Genomic DNA, 12,188 nt, shown 5'->3' with positions numbered 1-12,188 from the left:
CCCAGGGACACCGCTGCCGGCGGCCGTACTCCACAAGGACCGCAGCCCAGCCGCGGGGGGGACTAGCAGAGGCCGCGCAGCAAGCCTGTGGGAGAAGCACAACTTCCCACGGCCCAGGCGCGGTACCTAAACAGACAAAACAATCTAGAGGAAAGCATAACACACGCCCGTATTTTCGTTATCAGTCAATAAGCAAATATTTGACACAGCAGCTCAGCAAACATGGAACGTAAGGAACAAGATCCCAGGGGCGTCTGGGCGGCTCAGTCGGTTAAGCATCTGACTTTTGATTTCGGCTCAGGTCACGATCTCACGGTTTGTGGGTTCAAGCTCTGTGCTGAGCTCTGCACTGAGCCGGAGCCTGCTTGGGATTCCTCTCCCTCTCTTTCTCTGCCCCTCCCCTACTCGTGTTGTCTCTGTCTAGAAAGAAAAGAAAAGAGAAAGGAAAAGAAAACAGAAAAGAAAAAAAGGAGGAAGAAAGGAAGAGAGGAAGGAAGGAAGGAAGGAAGGGAGAGGGGAGGGAGGAAAAGAAAAAAAGGAAAGAAAAAAGAAAAGAAACCAAATACTGGAACACCTAAGGACTCAGTTGCCAGACTTGCCCGTTTCTATATGCTCCCCCCACCCCACCCCAGCTCCAATCCAGTCTCCCGTTGGCGACTCTGAAATTCAGTTCTGTAGCCCTGACCCTCCTGCAGCCCAGTCTCCCCCAGCTGCTCCGATGTCTCCACCTCCAGCCCATGTCCCAACTGAGCTCTGCTCCTCCCCGTCTTCCCATCTTTGTTATTTGAGTTGCCCGGGCCCAACGCCTCGGTGCCACCAGCAGAAGACTGGATCACTGTTCCCCAATATTCAGTGCCCTCCCGAGGGTTCCGTAACCCTGTCCTGCTGAACCCAGACACAGCTGTAGGATCTGCCTCGAGCAATGAAGCAGAAGCAGGAGTAAAACGTGTCATTCTGGATGGAAGCTTCCAGAAACAGCGTGCCCTGGCCTCTGCCCGCCGCCACAGTGACTGTCAACAGTCAGGCAGAGGCGGCTCTGTCAGCCCAGGTGGATGTGGGAGAAAGACAGCGTGGAAGGGAGCCACGGCCGACACAGTGGGGATTTCGTGCGGGGAAATTAACTGTTGTCCAAAGCACAGAGGTTCTGAGGTTTCACGCCGCACAGCTCTCCTGTCCCGGAGGCGCAGACACAGCTTCAGCCCCCTTGGAGCCGCTCCTTCCTTCCCATGTCGTATCTGAGCCACCAGCAAAGACTTCCAGTCTGTCTTTAGAACCATCCTGAGTTCAACCACTGCTCACACTCTGTTCCATCAACCCCCCACCTCACTTAGGGCAAGAGCACCTCCCTGAAGCCTGTTCCCGCCTCAGCAGCCAGGGTATCGTCGGAAAGCATCTGCCAGGCCACCGTTCCTCAGATTAATGGTCTCCACTGGCTTTCCCGTCTCTTGGGGTAAAAGCCACAGCTCTGTCCGGCCCACGGACCCCGGTGACTACCTGCCATCGTCTCGCTGACCTCGTGCTACGTGGCTCTCCTCACTCACTCCGCTCCTCAGTGTTCCTGGAACGTACGTACCAGGCACAGGCCCATCTCATTTGCGGTTTCCTTTGCCTGGAATGTTCTTTCAGATCCTGGCAAGGCTCCAGACATCCCTCCCTTCTTACCCGGATGTTACCTTCTCAGGGAAGCCTTCTTTACCTCTGCTCCAAACCCCCAACTTCCCCTATGCTTTTACTCCTTGCACTTATCACCATCTGACCTACCCTCTATTTTCACTTCTGTCTCTTATTTATTGTTTTTCTGAGCATGAGGGAGGAAATGGTGTCTCTCTGTTCAGTGCGCATCCCCAGCATCCAGAACGATGTCTGGCCCACAGTAGATACTCATTAATACACGCTGACTGACTGAATGAAATGCGTGATAACCATGAATGAATGATTCATGAACAAAATGCACAGCTGCCATAGGAATTTAGAGGGGTAGACAATAGGCTAGTAAAGAGTTGTTCAGTCCAGGTTGAGTCTGACTGCGAGGAAGAAAGGGAGGGGCAGGGAGATTGGTCCGATCAGGGAAACCGGCTGACCCACGCATGCAGAAGAAGTCAAGGCCTATTCAAAGGACAGTAAACAGATCTCACTGGCAGATTCGTGCTCAGAAACGAGAGACAACCAGAAAGGCAGGTTTGGGGCCAACTGTGAAAGGCATCGTCTGAAGAGCTGGACCTTCATCCTTCCAGAAATGGAGACTCCGCGGAAGGGAATTTGAAAAAAGGAAGATTAACAAAGCTAACCTAGCAAGACAGAAGGGAAGGATAAAAGGCCAGAAGAAAGGGCAAGAGGCCAATGCCGTCAGCAAATGTGCTAGATGGTCGTAGGACCTGGAGACGAATGGTCCAGGAGATAGAGCTGGCACCCTCATGGGGGGGAAGTGCCACAGTATCATCAGGGGAAGCAGGGGCGGGGTGGGGGAGCATCTGCAAAGGGAAATCTCAGAAAACTGGGTGACTGGCTGTGAGGACAGCCCACGCCAAAGAGGACACCAGCATTGGCTGGCCGTGAACGGGAACGGACACTGGCAAGTCAAAAAGAAGTTCTCACATCCATCGTTCCAAGGTCAGATATTCGAAACCGCTTTTTCAAAGTCCGGCCTTGCCAGTTGTAAGGACACCGAGAGAAAAGTGTAATGGAGCAAAAGAGGTCAAGATTAACACAGTCTGATTCTGCCACCTAGCGTCAAGCTTTGGCATCAGTTCTCCGAGGGAAGGCAAGCATTTCAGAAGGCTCTCGGGGGTGGCGGTCGGAAAGCTTCGCTGTGAGCTCCGCAATGTCAGGACCTCGTCCGGGTGAATCCCGCAGCCAGACAGCACTCAGGTCCCCGGGGGGGGGGGGGGGGGGGGGGGGGGAACAGACACCTCCGCCTGGAAACCAGGGCGCGTGGCTGCGGTCTCGCTGGGGACATTCTCTACCTGGCCACCCCGCAAGGGAGACGAGAGCACTTGCCCAAGTGCAAGTGTGTGTGAGGGAAATGCGGGGGGGGGGGGGGGGGGGGGGGGGGGGGAGGGGATGAAGTCTTTTCCCTTCTCCATACGAATCACTTCTAATATCAGAATTCATGCTTTTAGGGGTGCCTGGGTGGCTCAGTCAGTCAAGCGTCCGACTTCAGCTCAGGTCAGGATCTCACGGTTCATGAGTTCGAGCCCCGCGTCGGGCTCTGGGCTGACAGCTCGGAGCCTGGAGCCCGCTTCGGATTCTGTGTCTCCCTCTCTCCCTGCCCCTCCCCGACTCGCACTCTGTGTTGCTCTCAAAAATAAACATTAAAAAAAGAATTCATGCTTTTAGATGGAAAGTACCTGATAGAGAATAACACACGACCTGACATAATTAAAAGAACATTTTTAAGTAGTCGGGCGAAGAATTATTTTCAGATTAACTGCATTTCAGATAAATGCGTCTGGGGGTTGTTTTCTGGGATTTTTTTTTTTTGGTTGGTTTCTTAGGGGGGTTGTTTTATTTTTGTTTTAGGGACAAAGAATTGTTCATTAAATCTCAGGGCTATCATCACTCAGGGCAGCGGAAGGCTGCCACCTTGAGGAAAGGCTAGCAACATGCTGGAGCCAGTCTGTCCCTTCACCAGGCCAGTGCCAGCATCCTGGCTGTGAGGCTGTGCTCGAGTTTCCCATAGCGTTAGCCCCGGGGAAACGGGCCAGAGATACACAGGATCTTCCTGTGTTACTGCTTATGACTGGATACGAAATCTACAATGACCTCAAAATTCATTTCAGTTCCAAAGCCTATTATTATCTCATGTTTGGTATACCTAACATAGTCATTTTGCAAGTGGCAAAGCTGTCAAAGGAATAAGAGTTGAAATGCAGACTAAGAGAAAAAGGACTTCCTGATTGCCCCCAAGGGATGTTCATTTACTAACTTGTGCGACAGATATTTAGAGCACCCACTGTGTGTCAGGGCTCCACTGCCTAGGAACTGGGGGACAGGGTGTTAAGCAAGCAGAAATCTCTCCTGCCTCTCATGGAGTTTAAATACTGGTGGGGAGACAAAATGAACATGCAAACTGGACAAAGCCAGCAGAGCCAAATGTCGTAAGACACAAGCAATCAAGTCCTGACAGAGGGGATGCCTGGGTGGAAGGACCGCCACTTTGGATGACCTTTGGGGAGGGGACACTTGACCTGACGTTTGCGTGGTGTGAAGGAACCAGCCATACGAGAACAGAAGGAAATGCCTTCAAAGAAAAGGTAACGAGAAAGGCCCTGACCCGGGAACCGGCATGGCCTGGAAAGAGCGAACAAAGGACAGCGATGTGACAGGTGGTCCAGAAGGCATCCAGGGTAGACCTGGGGGCCCAGCCGCCATCTCCAAACCCAGCGGCCTGACGGCACCTCCTCTCAGATTCTCTTGATTCTGTCTCTACGTTTCAGAGTTTTAAAATATACCATTAGAATATTACAGAGGCCGAAGAAGCTCTCAAAGGTATAGGAGGTTTAATTTCAAAGTTGGTGCTAACACTTATCTTCCAAAAATTGTAATTCGCCAAAGCGCAAATTCGTGCTTCTATAATTCGCAAAAGTCGTGCAGATGGTGTGACTCGTTCTTTTCTTTCATCTGAAAATGAATCCTTTTAAAGTAGGAGTAGAATCAAGCCTCTCTCTTTTTATTAGTTTTTATTGACTTTTTTAAGACAGAGGCACACAAGCAGTGGAGGGGCAGAGAGAGGGAGACAGAGGATCCAAAGCAGGCTCTGTGCTGACAGCAGAGAACCCGACGCGGGGCTCGAACTCACGAACCGTGAGATCATGACCTGAGCCTAAGTCAGACGCTTAACCAACTGAGCCACCCAGGCGCCCCAAAACAAGTCCTTTTAGAAATGATAGAAACCATTCCAGCTCATCAGGAAATCATAACAAAACGTTAAGCAATTTAACACTGCACCTACGTATAAATGATACCGTAAGTGTGCGTTTTGGGGTCTTCTTCCTCGATCGAGAACCTGAACCACTGCTCTTGAGGTCCCTGCCGTTTTGCTTTCTTTTCCAGATCCCAGTATAATTCAACGCTGTGATGAGTCACTCTGCCCACAACAGGTGGATGAGGCTTTGAGGATGGTGTGATTTCTAAAAAAAGAATGATACAGAATTTCAAGACTCCATTTCCGGAAGGACCAGAGATCCTCTGAGTGCGTTATAGCTGCTCAGAGATCAGACTGTTTTCCCACACATCAAGCACACGTGTGAGTATCTCCCCCCACCCCGCCCCCCTGCCCTGCTTGGAGAACATCTGAAAAGCTTAGGCGACAGAAAATTCAGGTGATGTTAGTGAGCTACCCCACACCTGAACGAGTAGATAGCACCGTTACCCATCAACACCATATTTCACTTACGGACCTTTCCACGATGATGGTTAACATACCAGACTAATTAGGTTGCTTTTGAGCTAATGAAACTCAGTATGCCGCTATAATCCATCAGTGAAATGGCCGGTTAACAGAGCCGATAGAAAAATATACCTGGTCCAAGTATCTGTAGCACAGATGACAAAGGATTGGTATCTATTCTACACAAACAGCTCTTACAAACGAACCAAAGGGAAAACCCAACCGCTAATAACGAACCAGGCAACAGATGAGCTGTGCACCAAAATATGTCAAAAACGAACAGCCAGCCTAATGTCCAACACAGACATTCATATTCCCCACTGGCCACATGACAATGGTGTATAACTTTATATCCGGTCAGACACTCAAGAAGACCTATCATAACTACTGGTGGTGACAATGCAAGGAGGGGACACTCTCACACAGTGGTGGTTGAGAAATAGGAATTCTAGTCTTTTTAGGAAGCAATATGGCAGCATGTATTAAAATTAAAAAGACATGTAAGCCTTCTCTCCAGCCATCCCACGCCTGCAGAAATCAAAGCACAGAGGGACACCTATTCGAGGGCATTAAGTGCTACAGTTTTTAGCAGCTTACAGCAAGAGAGACAGAGAGATGACCCGATTCTAAGGGAACAAATAAATGATGACGTGTCCATAGCGTGGAATGTAATATGGCCTTTACAAAAGGAGCTAGTTCTATACGACATGCCTTGAGAGGATTTCCAGAAGGTATTCCCGAATGAGAAAGCAAGAGGCAGAGAAAAACACAGACTATCCCATTGCTATGAAAGATGACAAGGGGCCCAGCACACACCAGGTTGGTCAGGGTTCGGTGGTTGTGTTTCATGTTAGCTTCACCCACTCGGGCGAGACTGTTAAATTCTTGGAGGGCTGGGTTCTTAAACTCCTTCTAAGACCTCTGCCCATCCTGCAGGGCCTTTCGGGCCTCCAAAGTATCACTGATTTCGCACACTTGTTATTAAGAAAGGATTTTTGCTTCCCTTAAGCCAGTCCTTGGGTAGCTGGCCCACCACCGGCTCCGCAGACCCGGGGGGCCTCCTGGCAGCGTGGCCCTCGTTGAGGAAGGCAGGGCTGCCCTGGCCTTGCCTGCTCCAGGCCAGGAAGACAACACCACTGTCCTTTACTTCCCAGAGATACTCTCGGGGGCAGCCTGCAAGCTCACGTTTCTCGACTTCATTTTCCTAATATTTATTAAAAGCATGGCATGGTGGAATGGGATAAACCTGGGTTTAAATTCATGCTCTGAAACAGTCAAAAACACAGTGTTCTTGTGATGACTAAATAACACAGTAAGTAGCTCAAGAGGGGCACCTGGGTGGCTCAGTCGGTTAAGCGTCCAACAGTGAGTCATGATCTCACTGTTCGTGAGTTCGAGCCCCCCATCAGGCTCACTGCTGTCAGTGCGGAGCCCACTTCAGACCCTCTGTCCCCCACGCCCTCTTCCCCTCCCCCGCTTGCTCGCTTACTCTCTCAAAAATAAACATTTTTTTTTTTAAAAAGGGAAGTGGCTACATAAATTCCGGCGTACTTCGTCCAATGAAATCCTACACGGCACCTGAAAGAAACTAGTACTCCATATGACACACGTAAACCTCAGTGAGTGGAAAACACAAGCTTAAAGGACACACTATGTTCTACCGCTTATGTTAGTGTTTAGAACACTAGATATCATCTATGAATACGCACATGTGCATAAAAGTTAAATACGTGGATGGGAAGAATGCCTACCACCTGGGTAGAGTTACCTCGAAGCTGGGGAAGGGACAGAGCTGTGATGGGGAGGGGACACTGACCTCTACATTTGTAGGGTTTCAGTTCTTTGAGAATCTTAAGACATATTTGGCAAAACGCCTGCATTTTAAACCTATATGGTATATGGGGGGGGTACAATTTTCAATAACTTTGAAATGTCTGCAATATTAAAAAGTATAAAAATGATAAACGTTACTCTTACGGGGCTCCGGGCTTCCTTAGAAAAACCTATTTCAATGTTAACATACTAACTAGTATGTTAGTATCTGTGGGGAAAGGAACACACACCCTCCACATGCCAGCCAATGGCCCTTCTGTATTAGCATCTCATTTAATCCCAGCAACGCCGCCTGACATATCCTGAAGACTCACACCAGAGGTTAGGACACCATTGTTGAGTAACTCTTTTTTTTTCTTTCCAGAACCTTCTAAAACCATCCAAAGACCAGGACTGACAGGCTGTTATGGATAACCCCCCAAATAAGTAGAAGCCACATAATACTTCTATTCCAAAGAAGCCCAGCTTAGAATCCCACTAAAAATCAAGATTTTTGGGTGAGAAACCCTAAACGAACACCCTAATGGTATTTTTGTCATGACCTGATCATACACATATTTTAGGATGTTGGCTTTAGGATCCTAAAATATGTATACGAACACGTCACTAGCCAAAGTGCCAACCATCAACATGCCAAGGGAACAGAGGCCTGGGTCAGCACGGAGCCTGCATGAGAACTGTAAGAAATGGCAAGTGATGGGCCTGGTGGCTGGGAGAACAGCAAAAATTATATAGCGTTCATTCTGTGCCAGGCACTCTCACAGATGCTTTCCATATACTTATCTGTTTAAACTTCACTACAACTATATATGGTACAAGGAATTTTAGTATTCTCATTATAAAGTATCTGAGCACAGGGGCGCCTGGGTGGGTCAGTTAAGCGTCTGACTTCGGCTCAGGTCATGATCTCGCGGTTTGTGAGTTCAAGCCCCGCGTCGGGCTCTGTGCTGACACCTCAGAGTCTGGAGCCTGCTTCGGATTCTGTGTCTCCCTGTCTCTCTGCCCCTCCCTCCCTCTCGCTCTTTCTCTCAAAAATAAACATTAAAAAAAATTGTTTTTAAGTACCTGAGCACAGAGAAGTTAAAGAACTTGCCCACGTTCACACAGTAGTATTGGGCAGAATCAAGCAGTCTGGCTCAGGAGCCCCTTACTTACTTACTTACTTTATTTATTTTGAGAGACAGAGAGAAGGCAAACGGGGGAGGGGCAGAGAGGGAGAAAGTACCAAGCAGGATTGGAGCTGTCAGTGCAGAGCCTGATGTGAGGCTTGAATTCAGGAGCTGTGAGATCATGACCTGAGCTGAAATCAAGAGGCTGCTTAATCGGCTGAGCCACCCGGGCACCCAAGAGTCCCTAGCTTTCAACCCTATACCATACGGCCACTTGGGAGCAGAGACATAAAATGTAGAGCTGGGTGAATAATCTATTCGTTAGAGCTACAGATTTCTTCAAACCATTCTTCTATTTTTATGTGAACGCCAGTGTAATTGACAAACAGCGTTCTATTAGTTTCAGGCGTACAACGTAATGGTTCAACAATTCCAGAGATCATTCAGGGCTCATCAGAAGTGTGCTCTCAGTCCCCTTCACCTATTTCACCCATCCCCCACCCATGTCCCCTCTGGTGACCACCATTTTGTTCTCTCTAGATAAGAGTCTATTTTGGGGGCGTCTGGGCAGCTCAGTCGGTTAGCTTCCGACTCAAGTTCAAGCCCCGCATCGGGCTCTGGGCTGATGGTGCCAAGCCTGCTTGGGATCCTCTCTCTGCCCCTCCCGCATCTCTCTCTCAAAATAAATAAACCAAGTGTGTTTGGGTCAAACCATTCTTTTTAAATAAGGTTTCACTTGTGAACCAACTTGAACCCCCAGGAAATTTCAAAATTAGTAAGAAGAGTGGACGAGGGCAGGCGATCATTGTTTCAACGCAGCGCAGGGAGGGCGCACGGAGGAGGGAGAAGTAGGCCAACCCCCTCACAGCACCGGGGTCGGGAACTCGGTCCACGAAAAAGAACGTGGTCTAAGAAGAGCACAGGACCCGGAGTGGGCACCAAGACCAGAGGGAGGTTTGGCTGCGGTCCACCTTGACACCACACGTGTGGGAAGGAAGCCGGCCAGGGGCCTCTTTCCGTCCAGCACGAGATGTGGGGGTGGGGTGGGAGGAGGGCAGTAACAGGTGAAGAAGAGGTTATAGAACACGGGTTAAATAGTGAGACGACCCTATAGGAATATTCGTACCAGGGCAAGGTGCACACATCCTACTGGAGAAACGTGCTGACCTGAGTTCACTACCAATACGTGAACAAGTTCCTCTAGGTTTACATTTTGTCACCCCACGCTTTACAGGGAACCGAGAATTGCACAGGGAGGGAAGCATATCTAGGACCACAGGCCCGGCTCACTCTACTCCAGGATTAACCTACCGGCGGTATGATAAGTAATCATCTTTCTGAAGGTGACTAAAATCAACATTTTTGAAAACCTCAAAAGCTCACCTTTTTGCGGTTTATTTAACCGGGATGTTCCTATCCACATTTGTATTTCTCTTCTACCATAAAAAACACTACTTGGGGAATTGTTCTTTATAAATTTTATAAAACGAACACACACACATTAAGAGACAAAAGTTAGATGCTACTTTTTTATTATTTTAATTCCAGCATAGTTGGGATACAGTGTTAGATGCTACTTTTTATACAGAACTTTTAGGACTCTCTTCTTCCGGGGGCACCTGGCGGGGGGCTCAGTTGGTTAAGCATCCAACTCTCAGTTCTGGCTCAGGTCATGATCTCACAGTTTGTGAGTTCGAGCCCCGCATCGGGCTCTGCGCTGACAGCATAGAGCACGGTTGGTATTCTCTATCTCTGCCCCTCCCCTGCTCGCACTCTCTCTCAAAATAACATTAAAAAAAAGAGAGAGAACTCTTTTTCCTGATTAAGAGTATCAGATCTTTTAGAAGGTATTTTTGTTTAAGTCTGATAAACAGCGTCAAACATTCTTTAAATTTTTTTAATGTTTATTTACTTTTGAGAGAGAGAGACAGACAGAGGTGAGCAGGGGAGGGGCAGAAAGAGAGGGAGACACAGAATGTGAAGCAGGCTCCAGGCTCCGAGCTGTCAGAACAGAGCCCGGTGCAAGGCTCGAACCCCCCGAACCACGAGATCATGACCTGAGCCAAAGCCGGACACTTAACCAACTGAGCCACCCAGGCACCCGCCAGGGTCAAAATCTAACCGATCACGTAATCTCACGTCACAATTTCAGGCTTAAACTTTAACTTTCCTAAAGATACCAACAAAGAAGGAAAGAAAAAACCCTACCTTCGACTTTGCGAGGTTCCCTTCAACAGCTGGTAGGTTCTTTCCATCGTGGCAAACTTATCTCACCTGAGAAGCTTCCCAACAGGGAACAGGCTGGTGGTTGCCAGAGGTCATGGGGCGGGGTGGGTAAAGGGGAGGAGAGGACAAACTTGCAGCTATAAGATAAGTCATGGAAATATAACGCACCACACCGCGACCCCAGGAAGCAAGACCGTGCTGCAACTTCCAAGTTGCTAAGAGTAGATCTTAAAAGTCCTCATTCCAGGAGGAAAAAAAAAAAAAAAAAAAAAATGATCTTTACCTACGTACGGGGACAGATGTTAACTAGACTCACTGTGGGGATCACAAATATCGAATCAGTATGTTGTACACCCAAAACTAATGTTATAGGTCAATTACACCTCGATGAAAAAACAAAAGAGGAAAAAAAAAAAAAAAGGTTTTCCGAAATATGAAAAGGGAAAAAAACAAGGCAGACCACCAAAGGACAGTTGTATGAGGATTTAGGTATGCGTTATGTGCCATAAATGCTCTTCATAAGAAAGTTCTTATGCAAATCTGACAAATAAAACAATTTTATGCCCCTCCTGCCATTTGTCAAGTAATAAATAATACGAACATAAAATATAGAGGCCTTCATACACTGTCACCATTCAGTCCCTATGGTGGCATAAAATATGGCTCTCGAGCACACCAGAAATCCATTTTTAAAAGCTATCATTTACAAATTATAGGTTTTAACACAGAATACTGTAAAGTTTAAGTAAACCGCTGTACAGTATTAGGCCTTGGGATCCTAATTTTTTTTTGATATGGGTTGTAATAATACAACACAACATGAGGCGCCTGCGTAGCTCGAGTGGTTTAGCACCCGATTTCAGCTCAGGTCACGATCTCACGGTTCACGAGTTGGAGCCCCGCGTCAGACTCTGTGCCGGCAGCTCGGAGCCTGGAGCCCGCTTCGGATGCTGTGTCTCCCTCTCTCTCTGCCCCTCCCCCACTCAAGGTCTTTCTCCCTCTCTCTCAAAAATAAACATTTCAAAAAAGCTTTTAGTCATATGACAGAAATGTGCCAGCCCTATAAAAAGAAACTCACAAGATGAATTAGTAAAAACATCACATCATCTAGTATCCCCACGAGAGGCACAGGGTAGTTTTAAAAGGTGGGGGGGGGGGGGGGAGGGGGTGCACCTGGGTGGCTCGGTCAACCAAGCATCTAGCTTCGGCTCAGGTCATGGTCTCATGGGTCATGAGTCGGAGCCCTGCATCGGGCTCTCTGCGGTCGGTGCGGAATCTGCTTCGGATCCTCTCCCTGCCCCTCCCCCGGTTCGTGCTCTTACACTCTCTCTCGAAAATAAATGAACATTAAAATAAATAGATAAAAGGCTACAGAGAAAACCAGTGATCAGGGTCCATACTGGAATCGGCAAATTGTGATTAGTGGGATGGGCAGCAGAAAATGGTGGAGAAAACAGGAGTCTATTCATGGTAAATCCAGAATACCATAAAAACGGAATGGTCGGGGCGCCTGGGTGGCGCAGTCGGTTAAGCGTCCGACTTCAGCCAGGTCACGATCTCGCGGTCCATGAGTTCGAGCCCCGCGTCGGGCTCTGGGCTGATGGCTCGGAGCCTGGAGCCTGTTTCCGATT

The 12,188-nt window shown here is 48.4% G+C and overlaps 1 protein-coding gene across 2 annotated transcripts in view; it reads right to left on the bottom strand.

The window, feature by feature from the left end:
• The window catches only part of FANK1 (fibronectin type III and ankyrin repeat domains 1), a 102,582-nt gene that overhangs the window by 21,254 nt on the left and 69,140 nt on the right, over positions 1 to 12,188 (bottom strand). For both annotated transcript variants that reach the window (XM_058698086.1, XM_058698087.1), the window contains exon 2: positions 4,952 to 5,129. In XM_058698086.1, coding sequence (XP_058554069.1) covers positions 4,952 to 5,129 — 178 coding nt within the window. The remainder of the gene's footprint in view (positions 1 to 4,951; positions 5,130 to 12,188) is intronic.

This window comes from Neofelis nebulosa, chromosome 13, assembly GCF_028018385.1.
Source record: "Neofelis nebulosa isolate mNeoNeb1 chromosome 13, mNeoNeb1.pri, whole genome shotgun sequence".
NCBI lineage: Eukaryota > Metazoa > Chordata > Mammalia > Carnivora > Felidae > Neofelis > Neofelis nebulosa.
Note: the sequence above shows the minus strand (reverse complement) of the source record. Positions and strands in the feature narration are given on the sequence as shown.